The following is a 19,761-nucleotide window of genomic DNA, read 5'->3' as shown; positions in this document are numbered from 1 at the left end:
TTGTCAGCTGTCAGGCTTTTGCTGGACTGGAAAGGGGTGCTTTGACCATACTGAGGACACAAAATATTAAACATGGAGAAGGGAGAGGAAAATGGTAGGAAGGAGGCTCAAAGGCTAACTGGGATGAAGTTCTAGCTAAATTGTTATAAGTTCCATAGCCAAGGTGGGGGTCTCTGTTGGTAACCTTGGCAGAGGCTGAACTCAGGAAGAAATCAAGCATGAAGAAAGAAATCTGGCAAATTCTGAATGAGGATTCTTTCAGGATGATACTTTGTAAGCAACTTGGATGATGGAAGAGAGGGTGTGTTTATTGGATTTCCAGATGCCACCAGGTTAGGAGGGGCAGTTCCCCATTTGGATCCTGGCCCACAGGACAGGATCAGGATTCAAAATGACCTCAACTAATTGGAGAATTTGGCCAAAACTAACAAACTGAGTTTTGGCAGGGATAAATATAAGACCCTACATTAAGAGAGGAAATGTAAAATTCACAAATATAGGATGGATGGCTTGAAAGAAATACATATGAAAAGGATCTAGGGGTTTTAGTAGACCACAAACTAAACACCAGCAAGGGGATGGTGGTGCCCAAAAAAGCCAATTTATTTCTATAAGTTTTATTTATAGAAGTATAATGTCCAGGGGGCCTTTCACACTAAGTCTAGAAATTGTAGTCAAAAAAATTGACCCCAGATACCAAGTCAACTTATCCAGCAGGAGTCAATACAGTGGACCCTTGTGGATCCATGGATGCTCAAGTCCCATTAAATACAATGGCATAGCAAAATGGTGTCCCTTGTATAAAATGCAAAAATCAAGGTTTGATACTTGAAATGTATACTTTTTTTGAATATTTTCAAGCCGTGGATGCTTGACTCCGTGTATAAAAAATCTGTGGCTAAGGAGGGCCAACTGTCCTGCACTTTAATTCTTATTTAAAAAGGAACCATCTCCTGGTGAAAGGCAAGAGCATAATCTGACCTGAAAGTCCTGACTCCCCTCTGCCTTCTAGCCTTCAGTGGGAGGGCAAACGGTGATGCCTGCTGGGATTCCATAAGCTATTCGGCATAGTTTTTCTTTGCTACATCCTTTACATCCTTTGTTATATGCCCCTAAATTTTACTCTCAATTTATCCATGAGTCATATCAAAATCCATCATTTTGGCCCCAAAACCTGCCCTCGACTTATCCATGAGATTGACCTATAGTCGAGCTATATCTGGTAAGCATGCAATCTGATTCCATTTTAATTTTGTGACTGGAGACATGCCATGCAATTCTGAGGTTTGCAGTTTAGGGAGGGGCATTTAGAAATCCTAGCAAGAGAGCTCTAGCACCTCACCAACCTACAAACCCTAGGATTTCATAGGATGAAGTTATGGCAGTTAAACGTGGAGTAATAGCATTAGAAATCAGGGAAAGTAGTAATGCCAGCAGCAGCAGCAGCCTCTTTCTTTTAGACAGCCTCAAAGGCGCTACACGATGATCCCTTTGCAATGGGTTCAAACTACAAGGGGAAAAAGGTTCAAGGAATCCTTGAGTAAAAGACCCCTTCCTCCTCCGAGGAAGAGCCTCTTGCCCTGCAGCAGCAGCAGCAGCAGCAGCAGCTGGGAAGTTGGGGGGTCTTTACATTAAACCTGGATGCTCCCTGGGAGGTGGGCTTCTGCAGTGGCAGCAGGTTGGGTTTAATGGCCCCTCCAGCTCTATTGACAGTGCAGAAAAAATCCGGTCTGACACCACTTTCCATGGCTCATGCTATGGAATTCTGGGAACTGTCGTCTGTTGTGGCTCCAGAGCAGAGCTCTTTTTCTTTCGGAGTGTCCCACCTTTGCCTGGAATGTCCTCCATCCAGGGGCGCCTTGTCCTCCATTGTCCTCCACTTGGAGCAGGGCTAAGGAAGAGGGCTGCTTAGTTGGGGCCTTTCTTTGCCCCCTCCTCCTCCCTCCATCTTGCGCCCAGGCCCTCCTGTCCTCGGCTGGAAAGCGAAAGGAAGGGCCCGGCCTCCGCTGCCTAGTCCCGCCCGCCGGGGCTGCCAGGGACGGCGAGAGAGACGCCCAGGCAGCCAGCCAGGGCAGAGGAAGAAGGCAGGAGGGATGAGCAGCCCCCAGGCCTCCTCCTCCTCCTCCTCGCCGGGGCTGCTGCCGCTGGACTGCCTGGCCCAGCTCTTCGCCTTCCTGGAGGCCCCGGACCTCCTCCGCGCAGCCCAGGTCAACAAGGTAGCCTTCGCCCAGAGGGAAGCAGGCAGGCAGGGCCTCTGGGCCAGGGCGCCCCGGGTCAGGCAGGCGGCAGCAAACCTCCTTCTCTCCCCCGGGTGGGCTTTTCCACACTCTTCCTCCTCCTTCTCTTTTTCCTCTTCCCCTCCTTCTTCTTCCGCCTCCTTTCTTCTTCTTCCTGTTCCTCCCCCCCCCCTTCTTCCTACCTTCCTCCTCCTTTTCCTCCTCCCTTCCTCTTTTTCTTCTTCCGCATCCTCCTTGCTTCTTCCCCTTCCTTCCTTCCTTCCTTCCTTCCTTCCTTCTTTCCTTGATTGTGGTAGAAGGTAGAAGAACCATAGAATCCTAGCGTTGGAAGAGCCCCCAAAGGCCTGGCAGAATGGGGTTGGACAGGATGGCCTTTGGGGTCTCTTCCAGTTCTAGGATCCTTCTACCTTCTTCCTTTTCCCTCTCCTCTTCCTCTTCCTCCTCATTCCTCCACTTCCCCTTCTCCTTCCTCCTCCTCCTCTTATTCTTTCTTCCCATCTTCTCACTGGCTTTTATGAGCCAACCTGGCCTCTATAAGGATGCATCCACACTGTAGAAATAATGTGTTTTGACACCACTGTAAGTGCTGTCATGTCTTCCTATGGAATCCCAACATTTATAGTTTTCGGGGGGGGGGTGTCTCTGACAGGGAAAGCTAAATATCCCACAAAACGGCCAATCCCAGAGCCATGGCAGTTAAGATGGTCTCAAGCTGCTTTATTTCTGCCGATGGCATCACTAGGGTTGGCATCACCTGATGGAGTAACTCATGGTGTCCCTCCGCCCCAATCGACTGACCTCCTCCCATACTAAACCACATAGAAAGAGTCCTTAGGAATGGCTTTGTACTACCATTGCTCACAAATCGTAATTCTCATATATCACGCTGAATGTAATGGTAATTGTTGTGACATAAACAACTAGCAAAATTAAAATTGTACCTTTAAAGTACACTGTCATGCCCACAGCTTGAACGAATGTACATAGTTTCTGTGGCTGAAGTGGAAATTTGGTAAGATAAGATGTTTTAAAAAAAAAATTTTAAAGAAAGGAGAGGCCCCAGTTTTTTTTTAGGAATTTTTTTTTTAAATTGAATTAAAAATGAATTTTAAAAGTATTGTTATTTTTAATATTTTTTTTACTTTTAAAAAATACTTTTAAATTTTATTTTAATTAAATTTAAAAAACTTTTAAAAAACTGGGCCCTCTCCTTTCTTTTCCTGCTGAGCCTCACCCCAATCACCCCATATCTTCAGAATGTACATAGTTTCATGAGGTTGAAGTGGAAATTTAAATTAAAGAGACACAGGAAAACGTGACAGCCCATTTTTGCCAAAAGGCAGATGTTTGGGGAGCAGTGTTGTCAACCTCCACTTAGGGGGTCCCCTGGTGCGGCCCACACTCCCAGTGATGCCCCTGATTCCTGCACTGTGGCAGCAGCCAACTTGCCAGCCATATTTCCCCTTTCATTTCTGCAAAAGGTGGTGAAATGTGAGATCTTGGGCTGTTACCATACCCTGATCCCACAGGGGCTCCTTGCTGCTAGAGGACAAGCAAAACAACCACACTGGTTGCTCAAGCGTTTTTCAATCTGCATCTTAGGACCAGCTGAATTTCTGTCACTCAGTTCAGTAATATTGGCTTGAATCACTGTGGTTGCCCCAACTGGAGAGGATTCCAGTCCCTTTGGTTCTATGGACCTACTGTAGTTGGGACTAACAGTAGGAGTTTGGCTCTTGTTATGTCCCACTCTCTCAGCTCAGAGGATGGCAATGGCAAAAAAAAACCTCTGAAGAAACATACCAAGAAAACCCCAAGACCCTGAGGGTCGTCATAAGTCAGAAATTACTTGAAGGGAAACAACAAGAAGAAGAATGAAACCCTAGCAGAAGATGAGTGAGCAATGTTTGACTCACCAAATATAGTGTGGTGGTAGCGTCCCACCTTCCTGGCCATTGGCTAGCCTGCCTTGGCCTGATGGGACTACCATTATTCAGTGCTGGGAATCAAAATTTCCCAAGGCTGTTAGACCTTATTTGGCAAACAAAATATTAAAGTCTCAAAAATATCAAAGATAAAATGGTTAAGGAATAGCGTTCTGTAGCAGGGTAGCTGAAAACATGCCCCAATTTGACCTTGCTTCCACTGAAGATTAAATCTGACTCAAAACAATATGTTGAGAGATCTTGTAGCACCTTTGAGGCTAACTGAAAAAAAGAAGTTGGCAGCATGAGCTTTCATAGTCTTCGGTCTACTTCCTCAGATGCATTTAGAAGTAGACTGAATTCTACAAAAGCTCGTGCTGCCAACTTTCTTTCAGTTATGTGTCAAAGGTGCTACAGGATCTCTGTACATAATGATTTTACAGACTAAAACGGCTTTGAATTCTATCAAAGTGAGAATTCAAACCCTGGTCCCCCAGTGACCTAGTCCAACACTCAAACCACTAAACATGGTGCTTACCTCTGAGTAAACATGCATGGGGTCTACTGCACAGGTCCAGGAAGTCCCAAGGATTCTCAAGCATTGTATGTTTCTGCTCAGTGAGGCTTCAGAAACTGTTTCTCAAACCAGTTGCCCTTTCCCCCTTTTAGGCATGGAACGAAGCAGCAGAAACCGCTTCTCTTTGGAGGTGAGTGCCTTTTTTTTTTTCATTTTGAAGATAGCTACCAAGAACACATGGTATTTTTAAATGAATTGTTCCTAGGTGTCCATGCTCTTATTCAAAAGGTTCATGAGTGGAAGCTTCTCCACTGCATAACCATCTTCACGTTCTGAATGTATGGTGCCTGCTGCTGCTGGTCAGGGTGATGATGATGATAATGATGATTAGAAGAAAGTCAATACAAAGATGAAAGCATGCACATGTATCAATATACTAACATTTTTTACTAATCCTGCCCACCAACAGCAAATGCTGTTGTTGTCGTTGTTATATGCTTTCAAGTTGTTTCTGACTTACGGTGACCCTAAGGCAAACTTATTATTGAGTTTTCTTGGCAAGTTTTGTTCAGAGGAGGTTTGCCATTGCTTTACCCTGATGTGATGAGAGCATGTGACTTACCCAAGCTCACCTAGTGGATTTCTGGGTCAAGCTGGGAATCAAAATCTGGAAGACAAAAGTGAACCTACATAATTATTATTATTATTATTATTATTATTATTATTATTATTAAATAAAATATTTATTTGTATCCCGCCTCTCCCTATTTGAGGATCGAGATGAGTAACAGCAAATCAAGTGACAGAAACATAAACAATAAAAAGCATAACCCTCTTTACCACAACCCTCCAGCCCTCCCTCCTTCACTTAAAAAAGACAATAAAACCATAAGAACCACAACTACAGTTACAGTTCAGTTCATTATGACAGGATTAACAAAATTTCAAATTGAACCAGAGTGACCGTATTAGGAGAAGGGGAACTATTAGGACAGGTGGACATTTTTATTCTTTGGAGGTCAGTCTGTGCAGTCCCGCCGGAAGAGATCTGTTTTCAATGCTTTTTTAAAGGCATCAAGGGATGTGATATGTAATAATATTACACATTGGTACTACTTTACCAGTCATAGTTGCAGTCTACAGAGTCCTGGGATTTGTAGTTTTGAGAGGTATCTGCCAGAGAACTCTAGTGCCCTTACCAAACTACACATTCCAGGAGGCAATTAAGGATGTTAAAGCTGTACTGAAGTGTAATAATTCTGTAATGTTAAAGAGACATAACTTGAGCATCAATTCAAATTATTGCTAAGGTGATGGAAATGGTAGAGAATATTCCCCTACACACAGAGACAGGTTTGTTTTGCAGTTTTTTACACTGCAGTGACTGAAGTTATCAAAGCCTAGGTTCCAACCAATTCCCATAGAGTTGTGAGATCTCAGCCTGGAGACCTTGACTTTAACATCAGTGATTGACAGAAACTGCAGTTCCTGCCCAATTATTCTGGTTGCTCCCATTCTCCCATAACCTGTAGGAAGCCATAGTAAGGGTAAAGGATGGTGAATGGAAGGAGCAAAATAAGAATAGGCTGGAAGGAGGCTAGGTAGTTGAAGACACTTTTGCCCCTCCAGCCTGAACAGTACAATGCTGGGCATGTTTACTTGGAAGCTCCATTTAAGTGTGTATAGGCCTCCATCCCTACTTTTCTGACTTTTCTTTGCCATCGTGCAAAGAGCTGGTTTGGTACAGGAGCTTTCTTTGTCACTGCTCATTTTTCTGGAGTTAGTGGTGTGTGTGGGTGTGTGGGTGTGTGTGTTAGATGTTCAGCTAGATCAGCTGCATAATATTGACCACGCTATGACACATAGGAGTCTTCTCGTTTCTACTGATTTTGTAAGCATTATGGACTGACACTGCACTAACAAAACAATCCTTTAATCATATACACCAGTGTGAGCAAAGTGAGGCCTGCCAGATAATGTTGTACTGCAATTCCCAGCTTTCTTCACTATTGGATATGCTGGTTAGGGCTTATGGGAATTGTCTAATAACAGCTGCAAGGCTGCACTTTGCCCATTCTTGATATAAAGTAATAATAATCTGAGATCTAAGTTTTATAGCTACTATTTAATGGGAAAGCCCATTGTTTTCAGAAGTAAAAAAAAAGCTTTGCCCTCCCCCGCCCCCTTTTAATCTGTCCTCTGGCATAGTGGTTGGAATTTAAAAAACAACAACATAGTAGAAGCATCACTATTATGTTTGCCTGAAAAATCCATCTACAGTGGGATCTTGGTACTCAATGACTTGCCATCTATGGACTTGCCCATCTGCAGACAGCAAAATTGCATTGTCTTCAATGGTAGTGCATGTACATGGCTGTGCCACTATTAGGATCAGCCTGTTGTCTCCAGTGGTGGTGTGTGCATGCAGCTGTGCCACCATTAGGGACAATGGGACTTCACCTGATTTCCCATTGTCCTTAATGGTGGCGCAGCCACATGCATACACTGCCATTGGCCAAAATGGAACTTAAGCATCTGAAGATTTTGGTATCCGTGGTGTGTGTGGAGCGGATTCATGTGGATACCAAGGTCCCATTGTATTTTCGATTTTCTTCTATCCTACTTTAAAAGCTACCATTAGTAATCATATGTGGCAGTTTGCACAAATAAATACCACTTATTGATAATTTTTGTTATTTGCTAAGACTTAAAACTGCTTTTTTAGATGAATTACAATGCACCAGAAACACAATATTAGTGAACACTGCTTATGTTGTGTGTAAAAATGCTATACAGTACATTGGTTTCATAACCCTTTTGTGGAGCAACATAGCAATAGCAATAGCATTTACATTTCTCTACTGCTTCACTGTGAACTCAACACTCTCTAAGCGGTTTACAGTCTATAAGCCAATTGCCCCCAACAAGCTGGGTACTCATTTTACCAACCTACAAAAGGATGGAAGGCTGAGTCAACCTTTTTATACAGTACTTTGTAAAGTCTTATCGTGCAAATTTAGGGTTTGAAAATCTCCAAACAAATGAGAATTATAAAAAAATTGCTCTCAATTCAACTGTTCAGCCATCAGTTTTTCATCTGATGAAAGCCTCCCAATACAAAGGATTATTGTCAGGAGTTCCCAATGAACAATTCATTGAAGTAGCTGTGGAGAAAACAACTTACATTTCAAGATAATATTGTCACTGTTTATATTGATAGAAATATGTGTCTCAGACGGTGGGCCTTCTGCAATATCTCTGTGATACCTGGAATGAAGACCTGGAAAAAGTACTACCTCCACCGCTCAAACCTTGAGCATAAGATGGAATCTGGACGGCCTTCAGTTGACTATACATGTAAAGCTATAAGAGGACATAAAGGTAGGTAAAATGTGACTAAAAACACAATTTAATTTGTAGAGCAGAAAATACCTTTACATTCCTGCCCCAAATCATTCACTGTGAAAACCACCAGAATAAGCCAGAGTAAAACATAAACAGCTAAACAAATCAGACATTCACTCCATGGTTTGTTGTGACATCTGAAACTCTGAATATAAGAAGAGTCATGTTGAATCACAGCAAAAGTCTATATTGTCTAGTATTTTGTTTATCCTGTGAACAATCACAGTGGACACCATGGGGACCCTGATAGCAGGATATAAGTGCAGTTTCACCCTCCATCTCACATTCACCAGAAACTGATACACACAGCCATACTCCTGATACCTGAGGTGATATAAAGTCATCCTGACTAATAACCCTTGATGGTCCCATCCTCTATGACTTTATCCAGTCCCCTTTTAAAGTCAACCAAGTTGGCAGATGTCATTTCATCCTATGGCAGTGAGTTCCACAATTTAGCTAAGTGCTGTATGAAGAAATACTCCCTTTTATTTGTCCTGAATCTCCCATTGTTCAGCTTACATAAATATTTCTAGGTTCTAGTGTTATGAAAGCAGGAGAAAAACTTCTTTCTGTCTACTTACTCTGCACCATGCATATGCCTCTAATATGTCTCTGCATGGTCACATTTCCCCCCTAAACTGAACAACCCTGAACATTGGGGATTTTTCTTGCAGAGCAGTTCCAGTCCTTTAATCATTTTAGCTGCCCTTTATTGTACCTTTTTTTTTTAGATCTAGATTATCTCTGTTTAGGTGGTGACTAGAACTGTACATAATATTCTAGATGTGGCTGCACTGTGGTCACACTTAAGGGCAATATGATATTAGTAGTTCTGTTTCCAATTCCCTGTCCAATTTATGCCCAACATGAAATTCTTTCTTTCTTTCTTTCTTTCTTTCTTTCATTCATTCTTTCATTCATTCATTCATTTATTCTCTTTCACACACAAACAGGAACCACATATATTTTACTGAGCCACACAGATCGAATTCCACCAGTGTGTATGAACATCTGGGTTTCTCCCCCTCTCCCATATTAACTCATTTGCCATTTAATTGCTCATTCACCCTGTTGGGAGAGATCCTTCTCACCACACAAAATCTGAAGACATTAGCTAATACAGTCTCTCACTACTCAGCCCTAACTCAATATTGCTTGTGAAGAGGCTTTGGTATATTTTTGGCAATATGGACCTGAAAGGTGTCTAGTTCCTATATAGATCCCTGAAGATCCCACTGCTCACATCCCTTCACTTCAAAAACTGACAATTTATTCATATTCTGCTTCCTATTCTTTAAGCCAATTTTCAGGCCAAAGGAGGCTTTTCTCTCTTATCCCATAACTATGATCGTCAAAAGACTTTTTGGAAGTCCAAATAAATAATGTCTCCTGGATCACTCCTGCCCATATGTTTGCTGAAAAATTCAAAGAACTCTAAAAGGTTAGTGAAACGAGTTAAATTTACAAAAGCCATATGAATTATTTTTCAGCAGATCCTGTCCTTCTGTATCTTTCACTTTATTCTTAATAACACTTTCCACTGTTTCACCTGGAATAAATGTTAAGCTAACTGGCCTATAGTTTTCTGGGTCTGCTTGAATTCCTTTTCACAAATTTCCACTCTGCTAGTACAGACTGGACTTGTTACATATTTTAGTTAGATCACCAATTTTGCTTTTGAGACCTTTAAGAACTCTCAAATGGATACCATCTGGACACGGTGATTTGTTTGTTTGACTCTAAACAAACTGTTGTCACTTCAGTTTGCCTTAGTCTCTTCTCCTGGAAACATTAGTTCAGGCACAGGCATTTTGCTGTGTTTTAAAGAGGGCAGATGAAAAGATTCATTCAGCTTCTCTGCAGTCTCTTTATCCTCTCTCAGAGCTCCTTTAATTTTACTGTTATCCAATGGCCTGACTTGACTCTACTCTGACAAACAAGAAAAATAAATTGACAGTAAACTGTGGGTTATTTCTCTGATTTGTTTGAGGAGAGAGAAGACAGATTACTGGCTGAAAGGTGAATAAAAAGCAAACCACAGACAGCAGGTCCTTGGTTTATTCAGCCAATTACACTTGCAGTGGAAGAAATTGGGCAAAATACAAGGGCACACTGACTCATGTTAAGCCAGAATTGTGGCTTATTGCAATATCTGAAGCAACCTGTGGAGGCATTTCTCTGTTTTGTATATTGTCTATGCCTTAACCCCTTTGCTGTTCAAGTTTTAAACTTGTTGACCCAGTTAATAGTATTCAGGTAAGGTGAATGCTGTGTGATGCTGATACCAGTAAACAAAATGCCCACCAGGTTTTTGATTCAATGTTCATACTGAAATGGTGTGTATTTTTCTATTGAAGCTCAAATTAACTAGGTATTCAGGCCCAAATATATATTTTCTTTCAAAGAGGATTTTGTTGTTTCACTGTAGGAGTAATAAATGCTATGGCATACCTATCAGAGAATGAACACACCTTTGCAACAGGAAAGGTCAAGTCCATTGTGTGCACTGCCTCCTCTGACGGCACTGTCAGAGCATGGAATGTCCAAGAGGTAGGATGAACATGTGTGTAGAAAATTAATATTGTATCATTGTCTTAAATGGACCACTGCTGACACATGCAAGGTTAAAAAGTGAATGAAGTTAAATCTAATTGATGGCAGAATTTACACACATATACTAAGGATTATTTTGAACAAGAGATAAGGCAGGAAAGGTAGCCAGGGACACATGCAAATAACTATAGACAGAATCCTTGGAGAAGTGAAATCTGCCATATTGTGTGCTTGATCCTTTGCCCTTTTTGGTTTATAAAAGCAGTCATAGGAGGGCTGGCTGTGTGGGTAAAGCCTCCTTAGTGCACACAACAATGATTCTGTCATATGATTCTGCCCACGTTTTTAGAATTCTGGGACAGGTATGGTTATCTTGATCCCACTGTCACTGAAGATATCTCTGTTGGAAATGTGAGACAGGGCTTTTTGGGGGCCTCTCCCAGCCTAGGGAAGTACTTGTTGTTGGAGGCTAGTTTGGCTCCCTTTCATTCGTTCTTTGCTGGTAGACGAAGGCATGTTTATTCAGGCAGGGCCTTTGGCATATAAGCTGCTCTGTTATTTCAGGGAATGTAACTGCTTGGATGCTGGCCCTGTCTTTTATTGTTGTATTTTAACGTATTTTAATTGATTGTCTTTTCTATTATAATCAACATTTTAAAAAAACAAACTGTTATGTTAGTATTAATTAATATATTGTTATTTAATATATACCCTTTTTCAGTGAGTACCAAAGTACCAAAAATGCAAGAATTAATTAAGGATATTATTAGGTGACTTTTTGTATAGCAAAATAGCTATTTTATTTCCCCCCTTTCTTCCCAGAGATGGTTTGATAGGAAAAAAAATACTAGAAAATGCATTGTCATGGAACTATTTTCTATTTTAAAACATATAACACAAAAACATACACTGACTGCACTGAGAGGAAGTTAATTCTTTTTGAAAGTACTAATCAGCTGACACTATTATTTATATTATTATTATTAATCAGGGCACACAGATTTGGTCAAGTCCTCAACAGGAAGCTCCACTACTAAATATTATCACGTTTCCTCTGTGTAAACTGGCAGCTACAACAGACTCTCAGGGGACGATCAAACTCTGGCACGGAGACACGGGGAAAGAGCTTGCAGCATTTTCAGTGTCATCCTCATCATGTTCTGTGGTTGGCCACACAATAAACAATAAGCCATTCCTAACGGTAAGTGCAACCCTAATGGAATTATTAACATATCTTTCAGCCAGCTTCCTGTTGCCTGGACAAATGCCTACTGAAAATAGGGGACCTTGCATTTCGAAATCATAGAAACAGACAACTGGTCAGGCCAAAGTCTACCTAGTCTGGTATTACCTTCAAGAAATGCAGCACTTACTTAGCCAGAAATAGGCCTGGACTTCACTGGAGGACAGACGTAAATAGAGTGGGTCTTTGGTATCCCCTGGGGTTTGGTTCCACACCCAGCATGGATACCAAAATCCATGGATGCTCAAGTCCCCTTATATAAAATGGCAAAAATCAAGGTTAGCTTTTTGGAATTTATATGTTTTGAATATTTACAAGGTGTGGATGGTTGAACCCGTAGATAAAGAATTCATGGAGGGCTGACTGTATTTTGCCTATCTGCAAAGTATTGTAATGTTTAAAAGAAGCTGCAGATCTTTGAAGCTGCTAAATCATCAATCCTATTTTTAGTATTCCCTTCCCTTTGATTTAGGTAGGTACTGGAGAAGGTCTACTTTACACATTGGCAGCTGCTGATCTAAGCCAGATTTTACGCACAAAGGTTTTTCAAACGGGTGGCATACATTTGTCATTTTGCTCACCAGATGGTCAATGGATAGTTGTTTGTCCTGCTGATCCTGCATATTCACCAAAGGTAATTATGCTGCTGTTTGATATATTTGTTGGTGCCTGATTTTTTGAAGCAATGACAACCTGGGGTGGGATGAATAGATTTGTTTTGGGATATTGGATTATCTTCCAGTTGCACTGCTGCAAGCTTGATTGCTGTTCAGTTTCACTTCTCTCCACTGTAGCCATCCTGATAGGGTGTGTTTTTGCAAAGAAAAGAAAAAAACATGTGTCTACCTTAAATGCAGTTATGCATTTTGCATGTTGCCTAATTTGAACCAAGATAAGCAATATGCTTTGAAACTTGAGCATCATGCATCAGTTTTTGTTCTCTTCCTCTTCTTTTTCCCTCTCTTAACATCCACCAGTACTGTAATTGTACATTTTGAAGCACAGGCACTTGCCATGACAATCCCCATAGCCATGTTCCCAGTAGCCCAAAAAGGCAGGGTGCTTGGTCAATCCATATCAAGAAACCAACTAATTCAGTAAGTTATATTAAAAAACGATGAAATCAGTTACCATATTTAAAACCACAGCTGAATTAGAAGTATTTTTAAAAGCATTAAAACAAAAAGAAAAAACAAACTCCTTATGCCCATTACAAGCCCCTTCTTCAGCAGTCAGGTAGTTGCCAAAGGTGTGCTGGAATAGAATGACTGCCAAAAAAAAGGGGAAAAAAGAGGAAGCAGTGTAAATTTTCCTTGGAAGAAAGTTATACAGTCCAGGAGCAGCTACCAAGGACAACCATCCTTATTCCATGTCTTAACCAAATGTTCCTATGTGGAAGGCAGGAGGATCTTCATATCTATAAGGATTAGGTCTTTTGTGCACATTGGTGTTGATCTACCAAATTCTTAGTACTGTACCCATTATTAGCCATGGCTCTACATGGACATTCAGCCAGAGCTCTGGAGAGATTTCCTTATTGCTTTTAATGTTTTTGGTTCTGGGGCAGCATCCATTCATCTGATGGAGTGAGCTGTAGTCCACAAACAATTATATCAAATAGAATTCATTTGTCTTTAAGCTGTCATAAGATTATTATTTTTTAACTTGTAGTGTCCCCTCCACTGCATGAACCCATATGGATAATCATGTTTGTGCTCAATTACAATTTTTATCTATCAGTACTCTGCAATTGCAGTTATATAGTGATTTTGCATCAAATAATCTTGCTATCAAGACTGACATTTGTTAAACTTGCATACACCACATTGCATAAACAAAATACTTTTGAAACGGGAAAGTTTCTTGTGGCATGGCATATCGCTCTGGTCATTAAGTTCAGGAAAGAGTGATTTGCATGTATGATTCTAGGTTTTGTACCTGGTGTTTCTAGGTCATGCTGGCAAAGATCCCACCTGAAATTCTAGTGAATCATAGAATCGTAGTTGGAAGAGACCACAAGGGCCATCCAGTCCAACCCCCCTCTCATGCAGGAACTCTCAATCAAAGCATCCCTGACAGATGGCCATCCAGCCTCTGTTTAAACACCTCCAGGGAAGGAGACTCCACTAAACTCTGAGGAAGAGTGTTCTACTGTCGAACAGCCCTTACTGTCAGGAGGTTCCTCCTAATGTTGAGGTGGAATCTCTTTTCCTGTAGCTTCCATCCATTGTTCTTGGTCCTTTTCTCTGGAGTAACAGAAAACAAGCTTGTTCCCTCCTCAATATGATATCCCTTCAAATATTTAAACAGGGCTATCATATCACTTCTTAACTATCTTTTCTTCAGGCTAAACATCCCCAGCTCCCTCAGTCGTTCCTCATAGGACATGGTTTCCAGACCCTTCACCATTTTAGTCACCCTCCTTTGGACACACTCGTTTCTCAGTATCCTTTTTGAATTGTGGTGCCCAGAACTGGATACAATATTCCAGGTGGGGCCTAACCAAAGCAGAATACAGTGGCACTATTACTTCTCTTATCTAGACACTATACTTTTCTTGATGGAGCCTAAAATTGCATTGGCCTTTTTAGCTGCCGCATCACACTGTTGACTCATGTTCACCTTATGGTCTACTTGGACTCCTAGATCCCTTTCACACGTAGTTTCATTCAGCCAGGTGTCACCCATCCTATATCTGTGCATTTTATTTTTCCACCCTAAGTGCAGTACTTTACATTTCTCCATGTTGAATTTCATTTTGTTAGCTTTGGCCCAGCTTTCTAGTCTATTCAGGTCATTTTGAATTTTGATTCTGTCCTCTGGAGTATTAGCTATTCCTCCTAATTTGGTGTCATCTGCAAATTTGATAAGTATACCCCCCAATTCTGTCGTCCAAGTCATTGATAAAGATGTTGAATAGCACTGGGCCCAGGACAGAGCTCTGTGGGACCTCACTGGTCACTTCTCTCCAGGATGAAAAGGAGCCATTGTTGAGCACCCTTTGGGTTCAGCCGGTCAACCAATTACAAATCCATGTAACAGTTACCTTGTCAAACCCACATTTTACAAGCTTGTTTGCAAGAATGTCATGGGAAACCTTGTCAAATGCCTTACTGAAATCAAGATATATTATATCCACAGCATTCCCTTCATCTACCAAGCTGGTAATTTTATCAAAGAAAGAGTTCAGATTTCTCTGGCATGACTTCTTTCTCTGAAACCCATGTTGAATGTTTGTGATTATGGAATTGCCTTCTAAATGTTCACAGACTCTGTTAATGATCTGCTCTAGAATCTTTCCTGGTATAGATGTCAGACTAACTGGACGATAATTGTTAGGATCCTCTTTTTCCCCCTTTTTGAAGATGGGGACAACATTTGCCCTCCTCAAGTCTGCTGGGATTTCTCCTGTTCTCCAGGAGTTCTCAAAGATTATTGCCTATGGCTCCAATATTACATTTGCCAGTTCTTTTAATACTCTTGGATGTAGTTCATCTGGTCCTGGAGACTTAAATTCATTTAGATTAACAAGGTATTCCTCTACTATCTCTTTACTTATTCTGTGCTGAAATTCCCTTAATCTGTCCTCTGCTCCATTATCCTCAGGTTGAGCACCCTTTGCCTTTTCTGAGAAGACTGAGGCGAAGAAGGTGTTGAGTAATTCTGCCTTTCTCAGTCCCTTGTTAGCATTTTGCCATTTTCTTGACGCAGTGGCCCTACCATTTCCTTCTTACTTTTGCTGCAGACATATCCAAAAAAGCCTTTTGTTGTTCTTAACCTCTCTAGCATGCCTGACTTCATTCTGCGCTTTAGCTTTTCTGACTTTACCCCTACACAGGCTAGCTATTTGTTTGAATTCCCCTTTGGTGATTTCCCCATTTTCCCATTTCTTATATATGTTCCATTTAAAAGTTAGCTCAATTGAAAGTTCCTTAGTCATCCATCCTGGTTTCTTGAGACATCTCCCATTTTTCTTCCTCACTGGAACTGTTTGAAATTGTGCCTTCATTATCTCCCTTTTGAGAAACTCCCATCCATCCTGAACTCCCTTCTCTTCCTGACCATGGGATCACCCTCAATATTTCTCTAAGTTTACTGAAATTCGCTCTCCTAAAGTCTAGAATGCATGTCTGATTATGCCTGGCTCCTCCTTTCCACTGTATAACAAACTCCAGGAGAACATGGTCACTTCCACCTAATGATCCCACCACTTGCACCCCATTAACCAAGTCATCCTTATTGGTTAGGATCAGATCCAAAATAGCTGACCCCCTTGTTGCCTCTTCCACCTTTTGGACAATTGTCTTCAAGGCAAGTGAGGAATTTGCTAGACCTTGAGGATTTGGCTGAGTTTGACTTCCAGCAAATATCAGGATAGTTAAAGTCACCCATCACTACTACATCTCTCCTTTTTGAGTGTGTGGTCATCTGTTCTAGAAAGGCTTCATCCAATCTCTCCATCTGACTGGGGGGGGGGGTCTGTAGTACACTCCCACCGTAACATCCTTGTTGTTTCCCTCCCCTTTAATTTTTATCCAGATGCTCTCCACCTGGCTTCCATGATTGATGTCTTCAATCTCTTCACTGGTGTAAATATCCCTGACATATAGTGCTATTCCTCCTCCTTTCCTGTTTGGCCTGTTTCTCTTTAAAAGGTTATACCCCTCTATTTCCACATTCCACTCTGGAATGTAGCTACTCTGGACTCCAGCTGCTGGACTTTCTCCTCCAAGAGTGCTACCAACTTGCACTTGGTGCATGTGATGTTCTCCACATCCATAGGCAAGAAGACAAACATCCCACAAGTGTTGCAGATGACTGCAGCAGTTGTGTCAGTGTCCATACTGAGAAGTCTTAAGTAATTACTGAAACAGGACTGTGGGCTTCCTTCTCAAAAAATCCTCCAGTAAACACCAACGTTAAGGCCTCTGATGACCTGGCTTTTTCACCAATCTCTGGCAGTGAGTTCAGCTGTAGTTCACTCTGTTGAGTTACTGCCAGTCATCTAGAGCAGGTATGGGCAGCTAAACAAGTAAACTAGAACTGACCATATACTTCCAGTTTGGTTTTCCTGGGGTGGTTTTGGGGGGAGGGGGAAGTAGTTGAGACATGATCCATTTGAATTCAAAATTGCTACTCCAGGTCTCAAGGAGCAGCAACAACCCTTTCAGAGGTTGAGGGAGAATATAGTGCTCATGAATTGCACATTGCCCACAGCTGATGGTCCAGCAGGGTAACTCGGTCTGTTACTTTGGTATGTCCAAACAAAGTTTGAATCAAACTGATAAGCATATTTGAAAAGGTTCAGGTGTTCCCAAAATAGGTTTTTGGACCCTAGCCTATTGTAATTTTTTTTTTGTATGCCAGGTGTTCTACACACATTCTGCAACTCACCCTGATGATGAGGAACTGATGTTGTCTAGTCCTTTACCAGTCACAGATCGTCTTGTCACCTGCTGGTTACCAGCAGAACCAGCAAGAATAGCGATAATGCATGATGATGGTAGTAATTTTCGCATTGTTAGCTTTGATATAGCCATTGAGAAGAAATCCAAATATAAAAGGATCATTACAGGTATATTTCTTTAAATTGTTATCCTTTTATTTAGCAGTAATCTAAATAAAATATTTAAATTGTGCACTTGGTGTGGATGCCGAATCTTCTACAAATAATAGCCCGTAAGTGGTGTGTGTGTTTAGAGAGAATAAATTAAGGTGTTTTGTGTATGCTAAGGTGAGAGCAGAATCATTTTACTTCACTTCTGCATTGCTTAACACACAGTATCAAGTATTTTCATTCTGCAATGATGTATTTTTTGTCATAAAAGTCAGACTGTTTCAAGCAAATCTACTTCTTTAGACAGCTATCAATATAATAGTTCATCTGTTGTCATTTCTGTACAAGTAACACTAGAAGAGGTTCTACCTTTGCAAGACCCATCATAAAACCCAAGACCCAGTCAACTACTAACTTAAAACACAGAATGCTCTTGGCTAATATACTAGGGTGTCAAATATACTAAGCACACCACTGGTTTTAAGTGTTCTTTTTATGCAAAAGCTCAACAGGTTGCAAGCTTCACCTTACCAACACAAGAACCATGGATGACAGAGAAAATCATGAAAGGATTTGGCAAACAAACTATTCTTGTAGCAGCTGGACTGGAGCTGAAATTATACTCTCTGATGGGGACTGAATTACTGGCTTTCAAGGATCACTATAAAATTATTACATCAATCTGGGTGGTACAGTCACAACTACTACTGTTACTATTATTTTATGTTCTGCACACTAGCCAATCTTTATCTTAAGATCTTACTCTTCTTCCACTGGCTGTAGGATCCCTTTCATGTTGTCACATCCTCCATGGACCTCTCACTCCGTGTATACTCCTGGAAAAATGACAACAAATCCTCTTCGTTGATTAGTTGCTATCATTTATTAGGAGGATCACACAGATGGTCAACGTAAGTTTTGCTTCTAACACTTTATCTTTCCTTTCTTCCTACACTTTCAAACTCAAGTTAAAATGTATGACTATTTGCTGGAAAATATATTTTATCTGTTCTTATTGGTATATAATGTTCAGTGTTTGATGATTTGGTGATTTAATATCATGGCATTAACCACTTGTGGCATTGATTGATATCCTGCCCCAAAGCTAATGGTATTGTAATGGATATTAAATATAAAAATATAAATCATTGCCCTACTTACAGTGTCTCAGATGAGTTGGGGGAGGGGAGGGGGACAGATAAACCTAGAAGCTCTCTCTCTATATATATATATACACATACACACATACATACACACACACACGACTTGATGCTGACATTTCACACCCCTTTCAAGGTTCTGCTCTAGTTACCTGAAAAAGGTATGTAACACTCCCCAGTGTTTTTTTAGTTTTTCGGGCTATGTGGCCATGTTCTAAGAGTTTATTCCTGATGTTTCGTCAGCATCCGTGGTTGGCAAAACATCAGGAATAAACTCTTCTACAACATGGCCACATAGCCCAAAAAATTATGGTTGCCAGCCAAGAAAGCCTTTGACTACCCAGTGTATTTGTTCCTAGCTGTTATAAGAGTATAAACCATTTTGCAGCTTGAATAGGTTTGGCGAGAAAGGATTTTTTTTTGTTATTAGTCTTGTGGGTTATATTGATTCCCCCCCCCCCCCAATATACAATGTGCTAGAGGAAGATTACATGAATATATGTATGTAATGTATGCAATGCCCTTGATCACTGCATCCTCTAAATGTATTATATGCCTTTTATAAAAGCCTATCTGATAATGGCTCAGTGAGGGTTAGCTGGAAAGCATTCATAAGAAAACACTTTGCCAGTTTAGTAAGACCTATCACTTCTACTAAGTATAGGTAAGCTCTCAAAGAGTAACTGAATGCTGTGCTGTGCTTCTAAATACTAGTCTGAATTCTTATGAGTTTTTATTTCTTGATATTGCAAATAAAAAGTAGAAATGAAGTATACAGCCACATGTCAGAACTTAAGAGCCATAAGTGAAAAGAAATTTCCACACCCATGTCTTTATTTTTCTCTCTGCCAGTGGCTTCAGAAGTGTGGCTTGTGACGATGTGAGCATTGTGGGCACAGTGGCTGGAACTGATGGCACAGACATTTTAAGAGCATACTCCTTTAATCTGTAAGATACTTCTATTAAATTGAATCCATGTATGTACCTGTGTGTGTCAGCGACATGCAGTTACATTCTTATAATATGAAAACAAAAGCATGCACTGAAATTCAAGCTTTGTAATAATTTGCACTATTACTGGCAATAAACCTTGTGAAGATCAACTACCCTCTTCTGGTCTTTAAATGTAAGTAATTCCAACAAGTTCCACATCAAAGTCTG

General features: G+C 40.9%; 1 protein-coding gene across 1 annotated transcript; it reads left to right on the top strand.

Annotated features, from left to right (window-relative positions):
* The first annotated feature begins 2,082 nt into the window (after positions 1-2,082).
* FBXW12 (F-box and WD repeat domain containing 12) lies at positions 2,083-19,703 on the top strand. The gene is made up of 10 exons (XM_042454915.1): positions 2,083-2,216; positions 4,832-4,869; positions 7,900-8,060; positions 10,516-10,637; positions 11,632-11,841; positions 12,356-12,517; positions 17,251-17,458; positions 17,945-18,129; positions 18,224-18,351; positions 19,453-19,703. Exons 1-10 carry the CDS (start codon positions 2,094-2,096, stop codon positions 19,550-19,552), a joined length of 1,437 nt encoding a protein of 478 aa, XP_042310849.1. The 5' UTR covers positions 2,083-2,093; the 3' UTR covers positions 19,553-19,703.
* The last annotated feature ends 58 nt before the right edge of the window (positions 19,704-19,761 follow it).

Source organism: Sceloporus undulatus, chromosome 2, assembly GCF_019175285.1.
Source record: "Sceloporus undulatus isolate JIND9_A2432 ecotype Alabama chromosome 2, SceUnd_v1.1, whole genome shotgun sequence".
Taxonomy (NCBI): Eukaryota; Metazoa; Chordata; class Lepidosauria; order Squamata; family Phrynosomatidae; genus Sceloporus; species Sceloporus undulatus.
Note: the sequence above shows the minus strand (reverse complement) of the source record. Positions and strands in the feature narration are given on the sequence as shown.

Bases quoted from the DNA above. Each gene is read 5' to 3' on its own strand.
- FBXW12 (XM_042454915.1), top strand. From the start codon at position 2,094: ATGAGCAGCCCCCAGGCCTCCTCCTCCTCCTCCTCGCCGGGGCTGCTG. The intron at 4,870-7,899 runs GTGAGTGCCTTT...TTATATTGATAG, and splicing joins GAAACCGCTTCTCTTTGGAG to AAATATGTGTCTCAGACGGT. The intron at 12,518-17,250 runs GTAATTATGCTG...TTTGTATGCCAG, and splicing joins ATCCTGCATATTCACCAAAG to GTGTTCTACACACATTCTGC.